General features: G+C 38.9%; 1 protein-coding gene across 1 annotated transcript; it reads left to right on the top strand.

Moving 5' to 3' along the window:
• The first annotated feature begins 58 nt into the window (after window positions 1–58).
• On the top strand, window positions 59–20,394 carry NSUN2 (NOP2/Sun RNA methyltransferase 2). Its single transcript, XM_032118313.1, has 19 exons — window positions 59–272; window positions 354–511; window positions 702–806; window positions 916–1,021; window positions 1,644–1,715; window positions 4,292–4,376; window positions 5,180–5,372; window positions 5,747–5,821; window positions 6,910–7,040; window positions 10,122–10,195; window positions 13,187–13,317; window positions 13,889–13,985; window positions 15,081–15,256; window positions 15,775–15,867; window positions 16,264–16,399; window positions 17,631–17,711; window positions 17,925–18,063; window positions 18,995–19,034; window positions 19,693–20,394. Exons 1-19 carry the CDS (start codon window positions 183–185, stop codon window positions 20,096–20,098), a joined length of 2,388 nt encoding a protein of 795 aa, XP_031974204.1. The 5' UTR covers window positions 59–182; the 3' UTR covers window positions 20,099–20,394.
• Window positions 20,395–23,563: the final 3,169 nt, after the last annotated feature.

Raw genomic sequence — 23,563 nt, forward strand, 5'->3', positions numbered from 1 at the left:
TTCCGCCGGGAAGCAGCGCCGGGAGAGGGCGGGTCTGCGCGTGCGCGCCGGGAGCACGCGGCAGGCGCGCGGTCCCTCACGGCCGGTCGGGAACGGGAACGGGAACGGGAGCGGAGGCGGATCGGGAGCCGTGCTTCCTCACGGCGGGGCTGGTGGCGCGGCTCGGCCGCCGCCTGGCTGCCATGGGCCGCAGGGCGCGGGACCGCCGGCGGCAGCAGCAGCAGCAGCAGCAGGAGCGGGTCGGCGGCGGCGGCGGCGGCGAACACCAGGCGGTGAGAGCCGGGCCGGGTGAGGTGAAGCGGGGCGGGGAGAGCCGGGGCCGTCGGGCTGATGGCAGCGGCGCTTTTCTTCAGGGCTGGGCCGGCGGCTACCCCGAGATCGTGAAGGAGAACGAGCTGTTCGAGCGGTACTACCGGGAGCTGGGCATCGTGCCCGCCGGAGAGTGGGACGCGTTCATGGCGGCGCTGCGGGAGCCGCTGCCCGCCACGCTGCGCATCACCGGCTACCGCAGGTACGGGCTGGGGGCTGCCGCGGGGCCGCGCTCCCGACAGCGGCTGCCAGAGCCCCTGGCGCAGCGGGAGGTGTCCTGCCCACGGCAGGGGGGTGGAACTGCACGATCTTTAGGGCTCCGTCCAACCCAAATCCTCCTGTGATTCTGTAATTCTCCATACGGTGTCTCTCCGGGTGTCTCTCGCATGCAGCCACGCCAAGGAGATTCTCCATTGCTTGAAGGAAAAGTACTTCCGAGAGCTGCAGGACCTGGAGGTGGATGGCCAAAAAGTCGAGATGCCGAAGTCGCTGAGCTGGTGAGTGATGTGGAGGCGAGATAAGGCATTCTGCATGTTCCCTGCATCCAGCATGGCTCATCGGTCTCTTTCTTTTGCCTCTGCCCTTTTCCTATCTCTTTTTCCCCAGGTATCCTGAAGAGTTAGCCTGGCACACTAACTTGAGTAGAAAAATCTTACGCAAGTCCCCCCAACTGGAGAAGTTTCATCAGTTTCTGGTTAGCGAGACAGAATGTGTAAGTTTTTGATAGATCTTGATTTTTTTCTGGCATATCCTGAGTAATGCTGTATTGAAATACATTATGAAAGATGGAGACTCTACCTTTTCTTGCAGAAGTTGAGTAGCTCAGAAGAATCTGGATTTTGTGTTGCAGCTGTCAGTGATGCATTCCATGATTCTGGCACATAACTGCAGCTAGAAATTTTTTCCTAAACTAATTGCATTTTTTATTGTTGTTTGGGGGTGCTAAAATGAGTCCCTGGAAAATAATCAGTTGCTGTTAGAAACCAGATGTTTAAATCCGATAAAAAGTGCTTGCATGTGCATGACAACTTAAGTGATGGATGTTTGTCACTTGATTTGAGCCAGTTTCTCCTCTCTTTTGATCAGAAACTACAGAATTAATACAATTGGAGTAAATACGCAATTATTAGAAATTACAGTTGGGTGAAATACTGTGATTCTTCTTTGCTAAATTCTAACAAAATTTAATCCTAAGTTTATAGTAGTGTGTTTCCGACTGCTTTGTTATTTTACAGTTTAAAAGTTTTATTTTTAGCAGTTTAAAAGTTTTATTGCAAAAGAAATGCATTCTTTCATGGAATAAAACCAAATTTAATTTCTTTTTTCCTTTCAAGGGAAATATCAGTCGCCAGGAAGCTGTTAGTATGATCCCACCTCTGCTGCTTGATGTTAGCCCTCATCATAAGGTAAGTGTAGAATATAATGTGTACTAAAGCTTGTTCTGTGAAATGAGCTTAATTAAACTACAGATCACATCAGGAGTGCCAAGGCTGATACACGGTTCTGTTTCGTGTTGTTATGTTTATGCTTTCTGCACATCCACAGGAGCACTCAACTAATGTTCAGGTCACAAACACAGTATCAGAGGAACATCTGCTTTCTCAGCTGTATGTAATGCCCTGCAAAAACCACTTAGGTTTTAAGCAGTTGCACAGTCTTATTTTTCAAAGTGTAAATGTGTTTAGCTGCATCTGAGTTATGTATTCTTGTTTCAACCTGCATTTAAAGTTGGATGACTGTTTTCAACTTCCTCACTCCATCACACTGTGAACAGATGTAGTTTTCAAGGTGTAAGTGATAATATTATCTACCAGGTAGATTTAACTCCTCTGTGCCTTTTGAAGAAGCTGAAAAGTTCTACTCTATAAATCAGTTAGATGAAATATTTTGGTTGAGCTGAAACGTGCTGCTGGTGGTGGCTAAACACTATAGGGTGCTAATTTTAACTGAAGTGTCTAAGGAATGCCCATGGTATTTTCTTATGGCATGCCATAGGAATGAGGATATCTGCTAGCAAACTTTCTGTTTTAACTTTTGTGATGTTTTCATACTCTGTGCTTGTTTGCAGACCGAATCTGTCAGGCGGTGTTACTCTCTTCTCTGTTAAGTTAATGAGGTAGTTGCCTTGCTATCTCAAGCAGCCATGTTGTCTTCTTCTTTCTTAAATTTTCGTGCTGTATCTTAAACTTTTTAGTTTATCAAACTTCCGACATATGTTTTAAAGACTAGTTTGTGTGTACTTGTTTTTATATTAACGTTACTTAGCATATATAACTTTTTACCTTGTTTTGTCCTACTTTCACCCCAACCCAGTGTATGACAGCTGTGGCTGTTTTATGTGAGGCAAGGTCTTCTCATCTCTCTTAAGCGCATAATGGATTGAAAGACTCAGTCCTGATGTGTCACAGGTGTATTTTGATTTTTGTCTGGAGTTGAACACGTAGTGAACACATTCGTCTTAATGTAAAACACAAATTGTGGGGCTGTTTTTGCACACACCTTACATTGTATATGCCAAGATAGCAATATAGAGGTTCTACATTAAATGGTTAATTTGGGTACGTATTTCAGCATTTTCCAGAAATGCAAGTAAGATTTCACAAATTTGTTCATAAGTCAGATTAAGAATAGGTTCTTCATCCTCTCTTGTGCCAAAACAGCAAATGTTTAACAATGTAACGATGGCCTGACTTGTCAGTTAGAGCCTTTTATAGTCCTTAGCGCCTTAGCTTATGAGGTGCTTGTTAGGACCAGAATTGCAGGTTACTTTTGCTTAACCAGCATGTTCTGTATGTCATTGCTAACATGCTGATTCCATCTTCTACAAGGATCAAATTAATGATGGTCAAACTTCCAAAACTGTGTTCGTTTTTAATCTATTTTTCACAATTTAGTTTTCCCTCACCATCAGTTTGCTGGACAGTTTTAGAGCATGCTTAGCCTTGTATATTCTTCATCATCTTTTGCATTATCTGCAAAAGCAGAAAGCAGCATCACAGCTCTGACTTTAAACAGCAGATCTTGCAGGGTGTGTTTCATGATGCGTTAGCACTGCTGCATGACAGCACTTAGCTCATGCTCTCTGGAGCTGTCTTCGTGTTTCTCTGGGGGCTGTCTTCTGGTTTAGTCTTGTTCATGCCATGGGCTTGCATGAGGATCTGAGCGGGTCATTCCCATCCTTTATCCTGTTGCACGATCTCAGCTGATTTCTACTGGAGCCAGAGGTCCAGGAGATAGACATATGTTTCTGAAAATCTCTAACTAGGCAGGAGGAAAGACTCTAAGCTTCCTTGCTTAAGAGAACAGTGTGAGATGTCAGTTGGTTTGCTGTGGAAGTGACTCTACCAGTGACTCACACTCCAAGCTGGTGGTAAACTAGGAGGGAGAAATACACATCAGTTTAGGTGTTGGTGTCTCTGCTGTTCTGTTCAGCTGACTCAGGGCAGTTCAAACACTTCCCAAGTGCTTCTTCCAAGACAGAGAAACAAGAGGTTTATGCTGCCTTCATTTTTTGAAAAGGAAATGTGAAAGGAGAGAGAGCAATTTATTTTTACAGAATCTATATAAACAGCTGTCTCTAATTAATTTAGTGATAGTTTAAAGAAAAGTACTACTTGCTCTTGAGTATAACTTTGCCTTTAATGTGTGTGTGTATATGTAAAATTCCAGTTAACTTCAATTGGAATTGCTTGTGAGCTGATAAAAAGATCATATCCCCATATCTGTATCCATGTTCCTCTTTCAAATTTTATTTCAGCCGATGTTTTTGTTCCCTACAAACTAAAGTTCTTTTTATATTTTCGACCTTCAAAGGTAAAGCATACAAAGAACAGAACTGTACTTTGTTTTTTCAAATTGGTGTTCAGAGCAATTGTAATTCTGCATATTCAAAAATACTTAATTTAAACAGGAACACAGTAGATTTCTCAAGTACTTAAAAAGTACAAGGCAGGACGGTTTTTTTACTTTCTTATGTTTGTAGATTCTAGATATGTGTGCTGCACCTGGATCTAAGACTGCACAGCTCATTGAAATGTTGCATGCAGACATGAATGTTCCTTTTCCCAGTAAGTCTGGAAAACTTTAAAAACTTTTGTGACTTGGAATTTCTGCTTTTTCTTTTAGCAGATTGTTTTTAATGTCACAGATGAGTAACTGCATTTAACTACATATTGAATTCCCAAAGGGGTTCTTATGAGATGAAAGGTACCCCCCCTTTGATTTGAAACATCATGGGCTTCCTTTGCTTGAAAAAGAGAGATGAATTTTATGTATCTTTACAGTTCAGACTACAGTAAAATATGATTAGAGCTTAATTTCTGTATATAAATCAGGTTTATTTAGTAGATGGTGGCCCATGAGGCTCTGTGGTTTCATGGTATCCTGCAAACACTGGATTAAACTGCTTTTGACTTAAAGCAATTGTGATATTTATCATTTTTGTAAGCTTCAGAATCTTTATTTTTGGTTAGATGCTCACAGAAAATACTGCCCATTGAAACTGTAAAGTTGTAGAAAGTGTGGATTCTTTCTGTGTTCTACTGAAAATTTGCTGATGTAGGGATTCTTTGGTGACAATGGGGGTTTTTTCTGTTTACGGGTTTTACTTTGAAAAGCTGGAGGGCCCTTGACTGTGTCTTACTGCTACTGGATGGGAGCTAAAACTCTTGAGACTATGACACCTCAATTAACCTTCAACATATTTTAAGTTACTTTATGCTCAGTAAGGGCTCCTCTATTCATAAGCAGTCTTTTAAGTAAAAATCTCTAGTGAAAAGTTTACACAACTCTCGAAGATTGGGTAATAAACTATGTAAAATTATTTAGCTGTTGAATAGTGAAGCATTTTCCCACTATTTTATTTTCCCAGAGGGTTTTGTAATTGCCAATGATGTTGACAACAAGCGCTGCTATTTGCTGGTTCATCAGGCTAAGAGATTAAACAGTCCATGCATCATGGTGGTAAATCATGATGCCTCCAGCATTCCTAACCTACAAATAGATGTTGATGGAAGAAAAGAGATCCTCTTCTATGACAGGATTTTATGTGACGTCCCCTGCAGGTACTTTGCATGTAAATTTGAATACATGGATTTTAGTGCTTTAAGTGCAGTGCTGAATGTTTTGTGTTACTGAATTGTGCCTTTTGAGTAGGTTAGTGAGTTAGGGTTTGTAGTAACTTCCTAATGCCTTTAAAGTGTGGGGATATGGTGAATTTTTTCATTCCAAGTGGTCCTTAAATTTGATCCGTTGAAGGGCTTCAAATTTTGACCTTATACTCAGGACACTGAAATACAAAGACAGTGAGGAATCAGAACCGTGTAGGAGAACTAGTTACAAGGGAGAGGGACTCTTATTTTTGTGCTGCTATAAATGACTTGGATATGGAATGAGTTTTACACGCAAATAATACAAATCTGTTCAACCTCTGTTGCAGTGGAGATGGAACCATGAGGAAGAACATTGATGTGTGGAGGAAGTGGACAACACAAAACAGTTTGCAGCTCCATGGGTAAAAAATGCTTATTACACATCTGAACTTTTCATTTTTCTCTCCTTTTTTTATATCTTTAACATCTGCATGCATTTGCATATTAATATATGACAAAGCAGACACTAAGAAGAGTCATTTTTCTCTCAAATCAAGATCTTAGTGCTGTTGAGAGGAAATGTAGGGTTTCAGATGTGAGGAGGGGAGCATGTGAATCTAAATTGCTTGTATTGTTACGAATACCTGACATTAAAATATTCATTGAATTGATTTAGACAGGGTAGCTAATAAAATGGAGTAAATCACTTGGTTGGGATTCTTAGCATTTAGGCAGGTAAAATACTGTTGGCAAATACACTAAGTTGTAAAATTTAATAGTGATATTTTGAAGTCTTTAGGCTACTAGAGATCATACATAAATGGTTCCAGTTACCTGAGATGGATTTAAGTAAACTGATGGTGAATGAGTACTTAGCCTAGTACAGGCACATGGTAAAATGTAGTGATTGCAACAGAGATGAAATATCTCAGAGCATTTTCCTGTATTTTTAACAAGCTGGAGATGCCACTGGTTGCTGTGACTCAGCTGACTATGACTTCTTGGCAAATCATTCATTATTGCAGGTTTCATTTTTGTTGTAAGTGTGCAGGTACGGTCTAAGCTCATGGCCTGACTCAGTGATACCTTTCTCAGAAAGCCACTGTTAGCTAAGCTGTGTTTTCCCTAATATTTGTAATCATCAGATTACTCCTCATTTTAACTGGATTTCTGAGAAGAGTCATGTTTCGGGGTGTTATTTTTCTAGTGTTGAGTACTTTATAATAAAATTGATGGTGCACTAGAAAGAACAGAAAAAAAATAGAGAATGTTATGTTCAAAGTTATCCTGATCTAATTGCTGTTTTAATTTAATAGGTGTCATTGTGAGTGTGTCTGCAGTATGGACTGCACTAAGCTGACTTAATTTAACACTGACTATAATTTGTGTACTGCTGACAGCTGTAGAACTCCCCAAGTGCTGGCTTAGCCCAGGGACAGTTGTGTGTCTGCAGTAAAGCTTCTTTTGGGCTCCTGAATGATAGCTGGCTAGACCAAGAGTGTTCTGTTAGATTGCAGTTGAGAATTGCAACCCGTGGTGTTGAACAGCTGGCAGAAGGTGGGCGAATGGTGTATTCCACGTGTTCCTTGAATCCCATCGAAAATGAAGCTGTGATCGCATCTCTGCTGGAAAAGAGTCAAGGTGAGAATGCGAGCTTGAACAGAGTGGGGAACTCCTTTCTTTTTATTTTTTTTTTTCCCCTTCAGCCCAAAAAAGGATACGTGTATGATGGTACTAGTGATAAGCTTGGTGTGGATAATACACTCCTAGTTTGCAAAACTACGGAAATTTTTTGGTACCAGTAGGGTTTCATTAATGTTGCTATGAGCAGTCTTCTGAAATGGGTGAATCAGCTGCAAGTACAAAACCTGAAGAGTTGTGTTAATGATACAGAGGACACTTCTACAGATCAGTGGCATTCAGTCTCTGTTATCTGCTCCCACTAACTGCTTTCACTGGTTGGAGTCCATGTCTGACATTCATAATTCCTTTGGAAAACTCAGTGTGGAACATTGCTGCTGTTCACTACAGGAGTAAAAAGCCCGGTGTGTAGTTAAGCAGTTAGAGCAAGGTAATTGTACACCATTAGGTGGGAGCCACTGATACCTTTAGAATCCTTTGACCCACATTTTGATGTGCTTGGAGTTTTAAGGTGTTTTAACTCATGGGGTTTTTTGCATTTTTCACTTGCATTTGAAGGCTGACATTACAAGAGGTGGAAAAATTGAGATGAGCTGGGAAGCTGCACTGCATCACTTTGTGATAGGGTTTAGTAGCCCATTTCATAGCTGGTGTGTACTGTTTTTTCTGAATCAATAACCTGAAATTTGGAAACATCTAATTAGATTTGTTATGAAAAGTTCCACAGACTTTTAAGTTGAGCCTTTTACAGAGCAGAAGCAACTCTGTTGCTCCTGGAGCTGCACTTACTCTTTAAGTTGGTAGCCTGTTTTGTGTAATGTTTACTTTGTACCAGTAACTATTCTGGCCCCAAATTATGCATGAAATTTCATCATCTTAGAAACAGCACTTGAGCTGAAGTGCTTGTAGGTTAATTAGGAATTGACTATTTAATTTCTACTCCTGTTCTGCTGTGCACTGCAGCAGCCTCACCTCAAGTCCTGTGTGCAGTTTTAATCACTGCAATATAAGAAAGACACTAAACTATTAGAGAGTGTCCAAAGGAGGGCGACAAAGATGGTAAAGGGTCTGCAGGAAAAGCCTGATGAGGCTGAGGTCACTTGTTCTGTTCAGCCTGGAGAAGAGGAGACTGAGGGGAGACCTCATTGCAGTTGCAACTTCCTTGTGAGGGGAAGAGGAGGGACAGGCACTGATTTCTTCTCTGTGATGACCATGACAGGACCCAAGGGAATGCCCTGAAGCTGTGTCAGGGGAGGTTTAGGTTGGATATTAGAAAAATGTTCTTCCCCAAGAGGGTGTTTGGGCACTGGAACAGCTCCCCAGGGAAGGGGTCACAGCACCAGCCTGACAGAGTTCAAGAAGTGTTTGGATAACACCCTCAGGCACATGGTGTGACTCTTAGGGTATCCTGTGCAGGGCCAGAAGTTGGACTTGATGATCCTGGTGGGTCCCTTTCAACTCAGCTTATTCTGTGATTCTGTGAAACAACATTTTTATTTAGAGGTAGTTTCTTTGGTAGGCATAGACACATTTCCAGTAAATTATAGTATGCTTGGCTTATCTAAGGCCATATTAAGCCAGCATTAATTTTAACAATTACAAGATTGGAAAGCATTAAGAACTAGTTGGGATAGGAGCAGAAAAGCAGTAGGATGTGAAGGCCAGCAATTGCAGCACCTGGGGCAAATTCAGTACTTTGAAGGAAGGGTCTTGACTGGCTGTGATGTTCAGATCTAGTCTCTGCCCTTGGAGGTATTTTGAGGCCTACTTGGAGGCTATGATGTGTCCCAGCAAGTGCATGTTAATCCTTGGAACTTGAACACCGGTGTAGCTAAAGAAGGTAGTAGTAAAGAGGTTGTGCAGTGGTCTGCAAGGGGCATTGTACCTCAAGAATTAGTTCAGGTCAGTTCAGAAGGTTTGTTGGTACTTTCTAGCACAGTGTTGTCTTGCTGCTTGTGAAACAGATGAGAGATTGCTTTTTCCTTAGGGATGAAGGAATAGGGAGAAGGTCTTTTTGTACCCTGTAGCAACTACTGGAAACTGTAGTACTTCTGACAAGACTCTTTAGTGCCTGATAAGTCTGATGTAGTCTTGAGACATAGCTGAAGTCATGCTGTAGGGAGGCAAGAGTATTCAAAGGATGGATGCAAAACATCAAGTGTAATCACATTTGAGATGTCATTTTTGAATTTGTCTATGAATTCATACATCACCTTTTCATTTATTTAAAAGACTTGCTTAAGCTGTCACTGTAAGAGTAAATGGTTATAGTCATGTAGAACAGGTTGATAAATTGTGTACAACATCAGGAAAAGCCTACCTGACTGTTATATAACTTAAGTATTCAGAATCGCTGAAAAGCAATGTTAGAAGTTATTCTTCTCTAGGGAGATCACCTATTTAAACAGTAAATTTTTGTATCATTCTTTCTTGAGTTTGGACAGCTTAAAGCTTTTCTTCAGTAGATTAAACTATACTCTGTTGATGTTTCTTGTAGTAACTTGTCATATTTTAAGCATAGAGTCTTTTGTCCTGTTAGTGTTAAATAGTTTGGAATTTTCCTTTCCAGTTAAAAAATAATAAATTCTCTTTCCTCTCTCACTGGAATATATTGAGATTGTAAGTCCTTGAAACTAGAACATCATAGGCATTTCAGAAGGCTTAGTTATACCAAAAGTAGTTCCCTGAAAAATACTTAATCAGTGTAGTAAATCCAAATACTAACTAAATGAGAATAAAAACTTCAGTGATTGCATTGCTTAGAACATTGATGTTTTATGATACAGGTCGTAGAATATTACTCTGCAGCTGCTACAAAAAATATCTAACTGTTACGTTTTGGTTAATTTCTAGATTGCAACTTATGTAGTTATTATTACCAGTTCTTCTCAGCTAATTTGTTAATGTGCATGGTAGAAGTTGTATATATAATATACATATGTATAATTTCTTGAAAGTTTTAAAAAGTAGTATTCTTAAAACAGTCTTAAAACTTTAAGGAAAACTATTTTTGTAAAAGTTAATTGGCAACACAACTCTTGAACTCTGTTTTCAAGAACGTTTATATTCTTGGGATTTCAGGTGCCTTAGAACTTGCTGATGTCTCTTCTGAGTTACCAGGTTTGAAGAGGATGCCAGGAATTACAAAATGGAAGGTATTCATCCTGATATTTTTGTGAAGTTTTTGGTCTGTGGTAGAGTATTAAATAAGGGAAATTCAGAAGTGTAACATTTCAGAACATTAGGTTGAGCTGGATTAATGGCAGTGATTTGATGTTTAGGGGAGAGAGCTAAGCTGAAGGTCTTTGTGGAGGGAAGTTCTTGGCTCCTCATCTGCTCTCCTCTTACCTCTAGGTGTCTTTCCTCTGTCTCCTATATTTTCTTGGTACAATTCCCTTTTCTGTTGTGTGTATGTGGCCTGTAGATGGCAACATGATTTCAGCCACTTAATGTTATTCATCCATCTCTGTCTTTACAGTCTGTGAATGTTAGATTCTGCATTTCTTCAGCTGGTCCATTTGAATCATTTGAAAGTGAAAGCTGTGAAATTGTTTCTGCAAATAAGCTGTAAAACCTGCAATGTTGTGACTAATCCTAGAATATTAATAGAATCCTGTATTTTGTTCCAGGCCTTAAGTGATTTCAGTTCTGGAAACAAACTAGTAGGGAGGGGCAAAAAAACCCAAAGCTGCTTCATCTTCTTGTTATGAGTATAGTCAAGAAAAGTAGAAGGCCATCCTAGTAGGAGGGAAAGAAACTGATTAAATTTTAATTATGAGTGGGTGCCTTTGCAATGCCAGTGGTGGTTCTGTCTTACCATCTCATTAATCTCTTCAATGGCAGACAGGTTTATGCCTGTGTGCAGGCTAATGAACGAGATGCAGGGAATAAAGATCTGTTTATGTTCTGCCACTGGAAATTCAGCTTAGAAACTAGCTGATTTCTTTCTTCTTACAGTTCCTAAGGTTTACTCTTTATGCTTGTACCTGAAGAATAAATGTAAAATGCATAACTGTGGCTCTGTGATCTTAATTTTACCTTTTGTTGGTACTCCATAAAGCCACTAGATATATATTTATATAATGATCACTAAGAGTATATTGTATTCCCTGTAGCATCTATTTCTCTGTTTGCAGTTGAAATATAAATCTCCCTAACAGGTTTTAAAAACTAGTTTGACAAAATGTGTTGAAAGTTTGCCAGACTTGCTTCAGCTCTTATTTGCTGCTACTGTGTATTTTCAGGCCTCACTGGCTAGCATGTCATTGTGGATGTATTTCCTTGCTTTGGTGCTGTTTTTACTTGGTGTTCCTGTTTACTTGTTCCCTGGTGCAACATTTGTTTTCTGGGAGCTATGTAACTGATTATATTGAATATTCCCAAGCATCAGTTGACTGTAAATCTCTGGAAACAGCAAAAACAGAAATAAGGTTTCATTCAAGGGACATTTGGGTGCCTGGAAATAGCATTCTGTATTCCCTCCTTATGCCAGATGTTGAGTGAACTCCAGTGAATTGTTTTGGGCTTGGAGGAAGACACCTTTTTAGCTCTAGATTTGGTCATCTGCTTCTGCAACACTTTTACTCTTCCTTCTGCCCTCACAGGTGGTCAGTAAAAGTGCAATAGAAGAGCGTTCAGCATGTTCTTTGGTGCTTTGTCATTGTACCAGTCACACCAGCCTACCAGTTAGGCTGGTAAACCAAAACTGAACAGCACAGGGCTGCTTGGCAGTTGTTATGGTAAAACCAAAATAGTTCTAGATTTTTTTTAGGCTTCAGTTATTTATCACTCCTATTGTTGGTTTTGCTCAAGCTTGAGTCATGACTTCCAAAGAAGAGCAGTTCAGAAGTACAGTCTGTCTTGTCTCCATCTAGCACTATGAAATGTAGCATATTTTGACTTGAAATACTAATCCTGTAAGTACAGTAATTTCTATTTCAGGAAATGTGGAAAAGCACAATGTGTGATTTGATCCGTGGCTGAGAAGTGCCAGACTTCACGATACTGAAATCTATGTTCCAGATAAATGTTACATTTCAGTTTCCACTAGAACACTTGATTAAACTTTCAAGACAATCACAGTGAGAAGCATGAAATCACTTCATCATACTTGCCAGTCCTGAAGTTGCCATCAGTGCAACTTCTTTACTTTTTTGCCTTAACAACAAAAATGGGCCTTCATTTCAGTGATTAATTTTATGGATTTGCCCCGTACACCCCCATTTGGGACTTTTCTTCCAGCTTTAGCATTCAGTACAAAACCAGGCATCTAGAGCTCTGAAGTCAAATTTTCCCTGGCTTATTTTTTCACTTTGGTATTCTTGATTGAAGAGCATTCAGAATGCCTTCCTATAAAAGTTGTGGCTCTAACCTTTTGCTTGTATCTTAAGAGTCCATCAAAAGCTTTGACCCTTAGCCAGACTGAGGTGATGTTATGTCTACACAGTGTCTTAGAGCAGATCTATAAATATGTTCTGAGTTCTGAGTAAAGGTAGAGAAGCTATAAAATTCATGGGGACATGGTTCTTCAGCAACTCTCCACAAAAGCATCTCTGTCAGTGAGCTGTATATGCCCCTGTCGTGCGGCTTTCTGCCTACCAATCTGTTGTGTTGCACTCTTGCATGTTTCTTGTGTAATGAAATTGAGATTCCTCAGTTCTGATCTTTACTATACTGCAGTAGCTCTTTTCCTTTGTATACTGCTATCCTATATTCCTTTGTATACTGCTTGGAAGCTGCCTATAGCAGAATGTTTCACAGCCAGTCTCATGGAAAAAAAGGAGTAGTGTATCCTAAATCTGATGGCTCACCAGTCTTCTTATAAATTTCTCCACTGTCCTTCCACTGGATTTTGGTGGTTTATATGTTTTAGCAGTTACCAGAGATCTTTGTAGTTGGTTCAGCACCAGTCTGCACTTTGACTGCATGCTTTTTGCAGCAAAGAGCTGCAGCTGGCAAGAATCTCCTACACTGAAGTGCACACGTACCATGCGCAAGGAAACAATACGCTTTAAAGAACTTAATTTTCTGTACAAGGAAATAAGTTCTCTTTTTGGTGTCTGAGCCTTGGTTTGCAAATATTTTAATTAAAACTTGTAAAATGGTGACCTCAGTTCTTCATAGTATTTATATTTACTCCTTTGAAGGTGATGCTGAAAGATGGGCAGTGGTTTGAAGAGTGGAAAGATGTGCCTTCAAATAGACAAACACAAATACGTCCTACTATGTTTCCAGTGAAGGATGAAGAGAAGCTAAAGGCAATGAATCTGGAGCGCTGGTAAGTTTTCCCAGAGTAGATCTTATGAGGATTTGATGTAACGTGTGGTTGTGGGCAAATTATAATTAGATCAGAATAGGAATGTGTAGGTCTGAGTATATTTTGATTGCTTCATATGTAATGCCAGGGCACAATATTTAAACTCCAGTGAATCAGGAGAAATTACTGCAAGTTGTGTAAGAGGAATAAATACCCACATGAAAAGGTCAAATTCTTTGCATCCAATAGAGATAAACAGTCAAAATTACTGAAAAAGTATGTAAAACTTTTATCAGTTTAACAGTGTGACTTGCTATTAAAGGCTTTCCATAGCTATCCTAAAAATATTGTTTAGAAATGAGTCATTAAAGCTCAGATGGGAATGGTGAAATGAACATGTCGCATTGATGCAAGTCATTTTGTCAAATTGCTCTATTTTAGATCCTGTTTCTAGTTTGATAAATTAAATCTGCACAATCCTACTACGAATACTTATCCTGAAAGTAAATATAAATATGGGCCTTCTAGCATTTTGTGAGAGTCCAAATGCAGCTATGAATATGCAGCAACATTTTTTTTCTTTTCTCTCTAGTCTTAGGATATTGCCACATCACCAGAACACAGGTGGCTTCTTTGTGGCTGTGTTGATAAAAAAGTCTCCAATGCCATGGAATAAACGTCAGCCTAAGGTAACTTCTTTTAAATTATCTAAAATGTTAATTACTAATAATGTTTCAGGAATTTTTTTTCAAGTTTGCACATAATAGACATAGTGTAACTGTTCTGTATCTGCCCTTCAGTTACAGTTGTTTGTCAATTAAAAATAAATTCCTAAATCCATGAAGCACTTAAGAAAAAAACCATGACAACTTTTGAAATAGAATAAAGAAAAAAAAAGAAGGGGGATTTTGAAATTATAGTAAAATAACAAGATAAATCTTGACCCTAAAATTAAGGCTTTGGAAGAATTACAGAAGCAGATTATATTGGATAGCTAAAGCTGTCACTTCCTTCAGCTGTGTGTGGTCCCCTCCTAAAGGCTTTTTTCTGCTGTGTTGTAAGCTAATTCTGATTTGAGTTTATCTTGCTCTGTGGCTGGTTGCTCAGGAGTGATTCACTAGCAGATTAGCAGATCAGCAGCACGGGGAATGGATGTAAAACTGTTTGGAGCAGCAGCTTCAGCCATCTGCCTTTAATCCATTTGTTGTCAATTGTCTTTAAAATCCTGGCAACAGGATTTTAAGTTGATGTGATTTATTTGATCTCTTAGATTGTCATGTCCATAAGAAAAACTTCTTGTGTGAATCCCTTTTAGGTGTTTATTTTATTTGCTTCATTAGAACTATTTATGAGTAAAACTTTTGTGGCAGTAGGGAAGAAGCATTTATTCAGAAGGAAGCACCCTCCAAATAGTTTGTGCTGTTCTAAGCTGAACATCGTAGCACTCTTACAGAAGGTGTACAGCAGCAGGATGTGTGTCACTTTGAGTGTTAGGAAGAAAACAGCAGATCCTGTTTTAAAATAGTCTTCTCTGAGTGCTTGAACATGATTTTGTAGATAGTACAAAAATACCTTTCTTGGACAGTTGGTACGAAACTGTCCGGATCAGTACTAGAGGTAAATGCAATTTGTAGTGGTATCTTGATCTAGTAATCAGATTAACCCCCTGAATGGATCTGTTTAAGCACTTGTATACAAGTTGACAAGAATTAAGCACATAGGTGCCTTCTGTTACAAGTTGGACACCACTTCTGCCTTTTTGAAAATACTGTAATTTCAAACAGGTTCATCAGAAATTACCACAAAGAACAGGGGATACTGAAGTGACAGCAGCTAATTCAGATAATGGTTCTGACTGTATTATTGAAGAACCAACACTTGCTGAAAATGAAGAGTCTAAGAAAATGCAAGAATTGCAGAATTCGGACACTGAGCAGAGCAAAAAGGAAGGAGTATGCGGGTAAGGACCACATCTAAGTATTTGTCTTGTGACAGTAATTGCTGAGTATTCTGTAGTTCTTTTGTTATTTAGAAGTCGATCAAGAAAAACTAATGAATTCATTCAGTTGTTTTGCATTTCCATGTTTTCTGTCTTGTCTGTCTTTCGTTCAGCAAGTTTGGAAAATAGCCAGTTTTCTTACTAGCATTCGTAAAGTCTGTTAGTACTTTCTTCTCTGTTACAGAGAAAAAATACTTTCAGAAGTTAACGTTTGGAAGATCTTTATTGTCTTCACAAGCACTCCGTCAGAAATCTCTGTTTACTTGTTTTTGTGAGTTCTGTTTCAAAGCACTGCTTCACATCCTCATTTTAACAAGTTAAATTGTGTGTAGTGTTACTGAAGCACAAGAAAATGCCAGTATTCTGTTTGCCATACTGTTGTTACAATAAGCCAAGTGTTGACTAAATGAACTGAATATACTGATTTTATACCAAGTACTGTTACTGAAATTGACAGTGCAATGTTACTTTCTTTTTAGACCACCACCATCTAAAAAAATGAAGTTGTTTGGTTTTAAAGAAGACCCTTTTGTGTTTCTCCCTGAAGATGATCCACTGTTCCTTCCTATCCAGTAAGAAAAAAAAAAAAAGTTTCTGTTTTGGCAGTAAGATTCCTATTAGTTCAGGAATATTAGTAGTTCAAGTTCGGTTCATCACAAAAGATGGGTCTCGTTGGTCTTGTATAAGGGTTTTTGCCTGACTTTGCACCAGGGCCCCCTCTCCTCAACGCTGAAATACTTCAGTAAAAATAGCCAACTAGAGTTTGCACTGGAAATTTTCCAGTATGTCTCAGTGTCTATAACAGCTTGTCTTTTCTGATGTCATGCAGCTTAGAAAGTCTAATCTTTGTGTTCTGAAGCCAAAGTGCTAAGTGTTTACAGAGATAGCTGGAGGAAATGGGCTAACCCATGCATTTTGAGTATGGGATTTTATTGCTCAGTTAATCAAAACAAGTATTATGGCCACAGGAAGTTTTACGCATTGGACCCATCATTTCCCAAGACGAATTTACTGACTCGAACTCAAGAAGGAAAAAAGAGGCAGCTGTACATGGTTTCTAAGGAGCTAAGGAATGTGCTTCTGAACAATAGTGAGAAGATGAAGGTATGGTTCATAAGCATCAATGGATATCTCCTTGAACTTGCCAGATGTACTGTTTACATAGAGGATTAGCCCTCTGACAGGCTTTTTTTGTTTTTTTAAGTCTGGATTAATGTTTTCCTCTCTGTCCCTCCTGTGTTAGAGATGAAAAGTTGACTCTGAGAGGAAAAGAACAGTCTCTGAGATGAAAATCAGTGTATTTTTGGTGGATGAAAGAAAAAAGTAGAGAGAGGGAATATATAACTGCTGTGTGTGTGCCAGCATTTTTATGTAGTCTTCAGGTAACTTTACAAGTTTACATTGACACTGTTGTATTTATGAGCCCCTTAATTATGAAAGTATTAAGAGCTTTGAAAGCCTACCAAAAAGATAAGTTCAGCTGAATTATTTACTGGCTATGTTACATAGAGACGTTGTTTCAAAGTAATTTTAACAACTTAACGTTTTGGAAGTTTGTTAAGGTGAATGATTGTGAGATAATAAGTAGTTTTCATGAATTAAAAGAGAATTTTTTTTTTTTAAAATATGATTCCCTATGGAAAATGTCTTGCAAATGCTAAAGATTTGTCTCAAAAGTCATTGTGTAATTTTGGTTGGAACGAGGTTATCTAGTCCAGCTTCCTTCCTACAGCAAACAGAGCTGACTTCAAAGCTGGATCAGATACATCCTGGGGCCTCGTCCAGTCAAATCTTGAAAATTTTTGAGGATATTCAGTATATCTTTGCAACAGATCTTTGGGATGGATAAATAATTATTTTTTTATCCCCCATGCAGGAAATGGCTAAATAATTGACAAAAGTTTAAGAAATTTGTGCATTATATTAGGTAGGGAGACTTTGAGTACCACAGAGGATAGATATAGTGTCCAAATAATTAATCACTTGTACATTTTTGAAATCCTGTCTTTGACTGACTTTCCCAGAATCACACAGAAAATTCTTACTCAAACTAAAGTTAAAATTAGATATTCATAGTTTGTTGCCCTCATTTTAAGACTGCCACTTCCTCACACTGTCCAGTTTTCAATATGGAAAGAAGTAAAAGGCATTTTATATTGAGAGAGCACCACATTTTTATAGCAGGAGTTCCTTTTTCCCTTGGATGAATTTTCACATTAATTCAGTGTCCAGTGCGAATGAACTTTTAGTCGAAGAGTTGAGGAAAAAACAAGTTCAGAGGGGTAATTTAGAATTTATACTCCCTACTGATGCTTCTTGGCTTTGCTGTTTGCAGGTTATTAACACAGGGATAAAAGTCTGGTCTCGCAACAGTGATGGTGAACAGTTTGGATGTGCATTCAGATTAGCACAAGAGGTAATTGCATAGCACTGTGTTTTCAAAGGAGGTGCTTTAGGTTTCTTCGAGAGCGTATAAAACAGCTGGTATTAACTTTGTCAGATTAATGGTAATTTACATTTTCGTATGGTTTAAAATGTGAAAATTGTTTTCTGGTATTAGGTTTTTAACATTTTTCCTTCAGAAAGTAGCGGTTGAATTTTGAAATGATTGTGTTTATTTATTAAACAGGGGATTTATACTCTGTACCCGTTCATTCATGCAAGGATTATAAATGTCTGCATAGAAGATGTCAAAATTTTGCTAACCCAGGAAAATCCATTCTTAAGTAAATTTAGCAGTGAAACACAGAAGAAAGTCAAAGACATGGGTAAGCCTGCTAATTTTGCTGTCACAAAATTATTTTTATACTTTACACAGAAGACTATGAAAGTCCTGTAACATAAACAGTGTTTGCTAAAAATTTTGACTAAATTTATCTTAAATATAGTTGTTAGGTAAGTAAGCATTACTGAAAGCCAGTGTGCTGCTAGATACTGTAGTCCTTTCTGATTGCAGCCTTTAAGGTTTTGAGCTTTAGAGAACAGAGGAGTTGCCAAACTTATGACTCCTGCAAAGCAGTGCTGTGAGGCAGCGTTTAAAATATCTGATGAACAAAGATTTTATATACGCTTTTGGTTTTTCTGCCTGTTAGTGCTCCAGCTGAAACTGTTTGTTTGTCATCTGCAATTGCTTCTCATGAGCTTATGTATGACTTACTCAGATTTGATTTTCTTAAATATGGGGAGCAATGTCTACTCATATTAAACTTTTATTTCCTCTACACTGGATGCTTCAAGAAATGAAAATTGGTTTTCAGCCTTCTGTTATTGTTTTATTTCCAACTCATTGCTGATCCTTGTACTTCCATGTTTGATGAGAGAAAATGAGAAGAAGAAAATATTATAAAGTTTGGGCTGGCATGCTCTTATGTTGTTTTTAATTGAGTAAAAGTTCCTTGCTAGATTCACTGAGTAAATTAATCCACTGTGTGGGTTTTGTATTTTAACTTGTTTGTTTGGGATTTTGGAGGAGGCAGAATTGGCAATTGCTTCTGTAACTGTATAAATACTTTGGTTTGAAAAGAAAGGGAATAAAATCTGGTATTGTGAATAGTTCAGTGTACTGATGTAGATAACTCTAGCCATGTCATGCTCTGTGGTTGTCTGAAAACTTGTTTTCTTGAGCATTTTCAGATTACAATCATTTTATCATCGTACCAAGTAACACATCTGTTTTGTTTTTGTTCCCCTTCCCTGTAGCGATGGGAAGTATAGTTCTGAAGTACGACCCAGACCCTGAGTAAGTAGATGTGTTGCTTTCTATCTATGCACTTTTAAGACCTGGACAAGAATTTATTTTCACTCCGCAAAAACAGAAGTAGAGGCCTAGAGATGCAGTGAGGGAAACAGTAAAGCCAGAGAGGATACAGAGAATATGACAAGGAGAGAAGCTGTCTTGTCTGTGAATTCTTAAAACAAGTGTAGAATTTAGCTTCATAAAGGAGAGCTGGTAGTTGTGCTAGAGGTCCACAGTTCTCTGTGTGTGATTTATTTGTTTGTTTCCCTGTAAAGTCCAGTATTTGGAATGGGAAAAGTTACATTTTATTGTTCCTTTTTGTGGACAAAGTAACTTCTGTGGACAAAACTCTTGAGAACTTTTTAAATGTAAACTTTCATCTTGTTCTTCCCTGTATTAGTTTTGAAACCAGAGACAGAAAATTATTTTGCTTGTTGCAGAAATTTAATAGCTTTGAGGTTTTGGTTTTTTGGCTTGCTTGCTTGCTTGTAGACAAGCAGGTACCTGTGTAGATGTTGAAGTTAAGAACAATGTACTTCCATCTTCTGTGAATAGTTACAAAATGCATTCAGTGTTAGAACTGAATAGGTATATGGCTATAAAATGAAGTTTTGAAGATGAACTTTCTCATAATTGACTGAACTTAATTGTTTGTTTGTAGAAAACCTCATGATCTTCAGTGTCCAATAGTGCTGTGTGGTTGGCAAGGGAAGACTTCACTCCGTGCCTTTGTGCCCAAGAATGAGAGACTTCATTACCTGAGGATGATGGGAGTTGAAGTGTTTAAAGCAAAGAGGAAAGAGGAGGAAGTGGAAAACAAAACTGAGGAAGAAGTTCAACACAGACTGGCACAAACAGAGGAAGGAATGGATGTGGAAGATAAAGAACATGATTTAGTTACAAAAATGGAAGCAGAAATAGGTGAAGAATCTTCCCAGAGTCCTGTGGAAAGCAGTGCTATGGAAATAGAAAATAAAATTGAGGATTTAGATCAATCTAGTAAAAACGCCAACGCTCATGTAAGCCAGGAAAGCAGAGAGACGGATGCCAGTAATGTGAAAGATTAGGTTTCTTTCTGTATTGCTTGACAGCTTCCATGAGGCTGACTTCCAGACTTTTGCTTTTAGCATGAAACTGTATTTTAAAATTTTGGTTGGAATGGGATGTTCCTCTTTTAAAGTTTCACCTATTTTATATTTTAAATGAAAGCTATAAAGAGATTTCTCTTCAAATGTGTCTTCTTTTTACCATTTTAAACTCCCTTTTATTGGTGGATTTCTGTGTCTGTTGCTGGCAACAGACCAGGCACCAGTGAAATCTAAAGCCCGTATTTTTAATGGAACAATGGTATGCACAAATGCTCTGCACGTGTGTAACTGGTCAAAAATTCCTTCAGAAGTAAAACCTGGGGTTCCATTCAAAGCACATAGATTCCAAAAACACTTTTTTCTCCTATGATTGTTTACCCCACCTACCACCCAGTCTGATTATTATTGATAACTGCAGGTTCTTTAAAGGATAAGAGAATCAGTGTGAGTATCCATGCAAATGCACATACAGGATATCTGACTGACAGCCCGGTTATTCAAAATAAAACCATGTGCAGCACCCTGGAAAAAAAAAAGCAGAATGCATTTTACCAGAGACTGATGTGTGAGGTTCTTCAGAGTGATAAATTGCTTGACAGAGCCAGCTAGTAAATATTGTTAACTAGATCTTCAGGTGTGCTGGGCGTGCCTCAGACTTCTGTCTTGAAATGCGCCTGGGAAGAGTCTGACCGTCACTCAAATCTGCTGTGGTCATCTGTTTCTCTGTCAGTTCTTCAAGGGGGAGTCATCTATAATTTTTGCAAGATAACTTGTTTATAGCTGAAATAATAGTTTAAAAAAAAAAGCACAGTGGTATATATGTTGTTGTATAGTAGATGTTTAAAAGGTTATTTAGGTCTAAAAGGTCAATTTATTTAATCTGACTTAGAAACAAAAAAAAGTTGGCTACCTCAGAAACTTACCTTATAAATTCCATCCTTTGTGGTTTAGTTTCAGCACTACTGTGTACTTTTGTCAAATTGGTCTGAAAGGAAAGTGACCAGCATTATAAGGTATTGTCCTCCTCTAGGACCATAGTGATGCAAATATTTCTTATGCCTGTCAAGCGGAATTTTACCATGTGTATTTTTATTGATGAAGTCTTGTGTGGCTTGGATCCATTTGCTGTACCTTGCTACAAAAGACTTTTTGATGTCTGCCCTTGAACTACTTCATCAAAGGGAGAATTCTTGAGGGACAGACATAAAAGTGAAATAATGCCATGTCCTCTGATATTAGTCTCGTGCAGTGAGGAACCATTGACAGGACTCATTTTCCTCTCGAGAGTCCATAAAATAGGTTAATAAAAGATCAGTTCTTGCCCTTGTATTTTGCTAAGGTTTGAGTTTGTTCTTTGAGTCGAGAGCTATGATGGAACAGGTTCTGTTTTAGCAGCTCCTTAGGCTGAAGAGCAGCACAGCAGAATTTTCTTTTGAGTGGACGTGTGTGTGAACCATAATTTTTAATTCTTAAAGTATATGAGGAAAAAGATTTTGCAACTTGAAACTTCAAGCATGAAACTTAACATTGGTTTTCTTATCTTCACATTTATTCTGGCATATTGGGCATTCAAAAATGGAAGAAGGATGGAAAGACCAGTGTCACTTATGAGTTGTAGTCTGCAGTACTCAGCCCTGATGATGATTTGAATCCATCTAATCTTTATGTTCTGATGATCTCCATAAATTATCAAATGGTCAAGTGTTAAAACCTGTGTGAAGAAACTAGAATTTGGTTTGAATTATGCCTGCTGTAACTGTATCTGCTGATATTCCTGAGCAGCAGTTTCAGCTTCCTTTCAGTCAGTGACTCTGCTAAGGATACAAGTTTGACAGGTTAAGCTGAGAAGAGTACTTGTTGATATAGACAATCCAGACAATTAAATCAGCAGAAAGCAAACTATAGAAAATGAACCGTCCTGATTAGGTTTTTTTGACTGAGCTTATGACTGGCAGACTAAAATGAGAATAGGAAGCTTTTATCTGGGAGCTAAAGAAAAGTAGGTTCTTGGATCATAAACTGACTGAAATTGGGTATGACTTAGACTTGTAATAGAGTAAGAGCCCATCATTTAAAATCCTCTCAGTAGTCCCATTTTCCTGTGTTATCTATGAAATTTTGCTTTGCTCTTGGCTTTTTGGAGGTGTATTTTTTTTGCTGTCAAGTGCAAGTGGGAGATTTCAGCTGAGAAACTAGGGGTCTAATTTTCTTGTGCTGTTCAGCAGTTTCACTCTATATCTCCAAGCAAATCCAGAGATTGCAGATTTATTGTATTTTTTTTTAATACTGCGAGTTTCCTTAAACCAATTGCTCTGTCCCAGTTGCTCTTGCCTTGACAGCAGGAAAGGAAGATGCCCAAAATTGTGTTGGTAGTAGCTGGAAGCACTGTCCCACTTTCCCAGGCTGAGAGCCCGATGAAATGGGTGTGTTCTATTTGTCTGTCTCTGCTGAGCTCTCGGCTACTGCGGCTCTGATGCGCAGGTGGCTGAACCTCTGCCCGGGTGGTTGCTGCAAATAATTTAAAAAGAAGACAAAGTGATAAGCAGTCACGTTAAGCTTGAACACAAATTATGAAGTCTGTCCTTGTAAGTAGTCCCTATTAAATTTTGTGTGATTTCTCTAGTTAGCATTGCTGGTTTTCAGAAACACAGGACTGTAGATGTTTGCACTGATGGCACAGGGTTTTATATGTGATAGTGGGGAAAACAGAAAAAATTTCCTGCATCTAAATGAATAGCCTGATGATGTGCTGCACAGAGAAGTCCTCAACTTCCGATAACTGCTGGATCCTTAAAATCTGTTGACTGAAAAGCCTAGAATGCTAAGGAGAGAACAAAATGCACCACAAGAGATGCTTTTCTTCAGCATTTGCCTGATGTTAGTCATTTGTTACTTTTGGAAATTTGTTAGAATTTTCTTACTTTAATTTGCTGCAAAATTGATATACCATAGCCTAGTGCCACTGAGGTGATTTTTTTTCTTTTTTCTTAAAGGTCCAAATCCTATTAAAAGTCAATGAGGCTTCTCAAAGTATACAAACCCCTTGAAAAATTCCTGCCCATGAATTTCAAATTTAGACCTAACAGTAAAAGGAAGCAATTTAGCTCGTGTAACAACCCCTTTTTGAAGCTGCGGCAAAGGAAAATCAGAGCATTTCGTTTTTCCAGTGGGAAAACTCCATCCCTGAGAAGAATCGGTGGCGTGCTCGTGCTGCAGTGCTGCCGGAGCTGAACTCGGCACGCTCTCTCTCCCTGCTCTCTGCCCAGGACAAGCCTTGTAAACAACCCCCAGCGAAGCGGCGCGGACACAAGAGCAGTTCTGTTATTCCCGACAAATGTCCCCATGAAGTTGGCCGGCGTGCCCACATGCCTTTGCCGCTGGGCTTTGCAGCTGGAGCGCGGCGAGGTCGCTCCGCACGTGTGGTGCGGGGCACGGGCGGTGTCG

This window comes from Corvus moneduloides, chromosome 1, assembly GCF_009650955.1.
Source record: "Corvus moneduloides isolate bCorMon1 chromosome 1, bCorMon1.pri, whole genome shotgun sequence".
NCBI classification, from domain to species: Eukaryota; Metazoa; Chordata; class Aves; order Passeriformes; family Corvidae; genus Corvus; species Corvus moneduloides.

Bases quoted from the DNA above. Each gene is read 5' to 3' on its own strand.
- NSUN2 (XM_032118313.1), top strand. From the start codon at position 183: ATGGGCCGCAGGGCGCGGGACCGCCGGCGGCAGCAGCAGCAGCAGCAG. The intron at 13,318-13,888 runs GTAAGTTTTCCC...TTTTCTCTCTAG, and splicing joins GCAATGAATCTGGAGCGCTG to TCTTAGGATATTGCCACATC. The intron at 17,712-17,924 runs GTAATTGCATAG...TTTATTAAACAG, and splicing joins CATTCAGATTAGCACAAGAG to GGGATTTATACTCTGTACCC.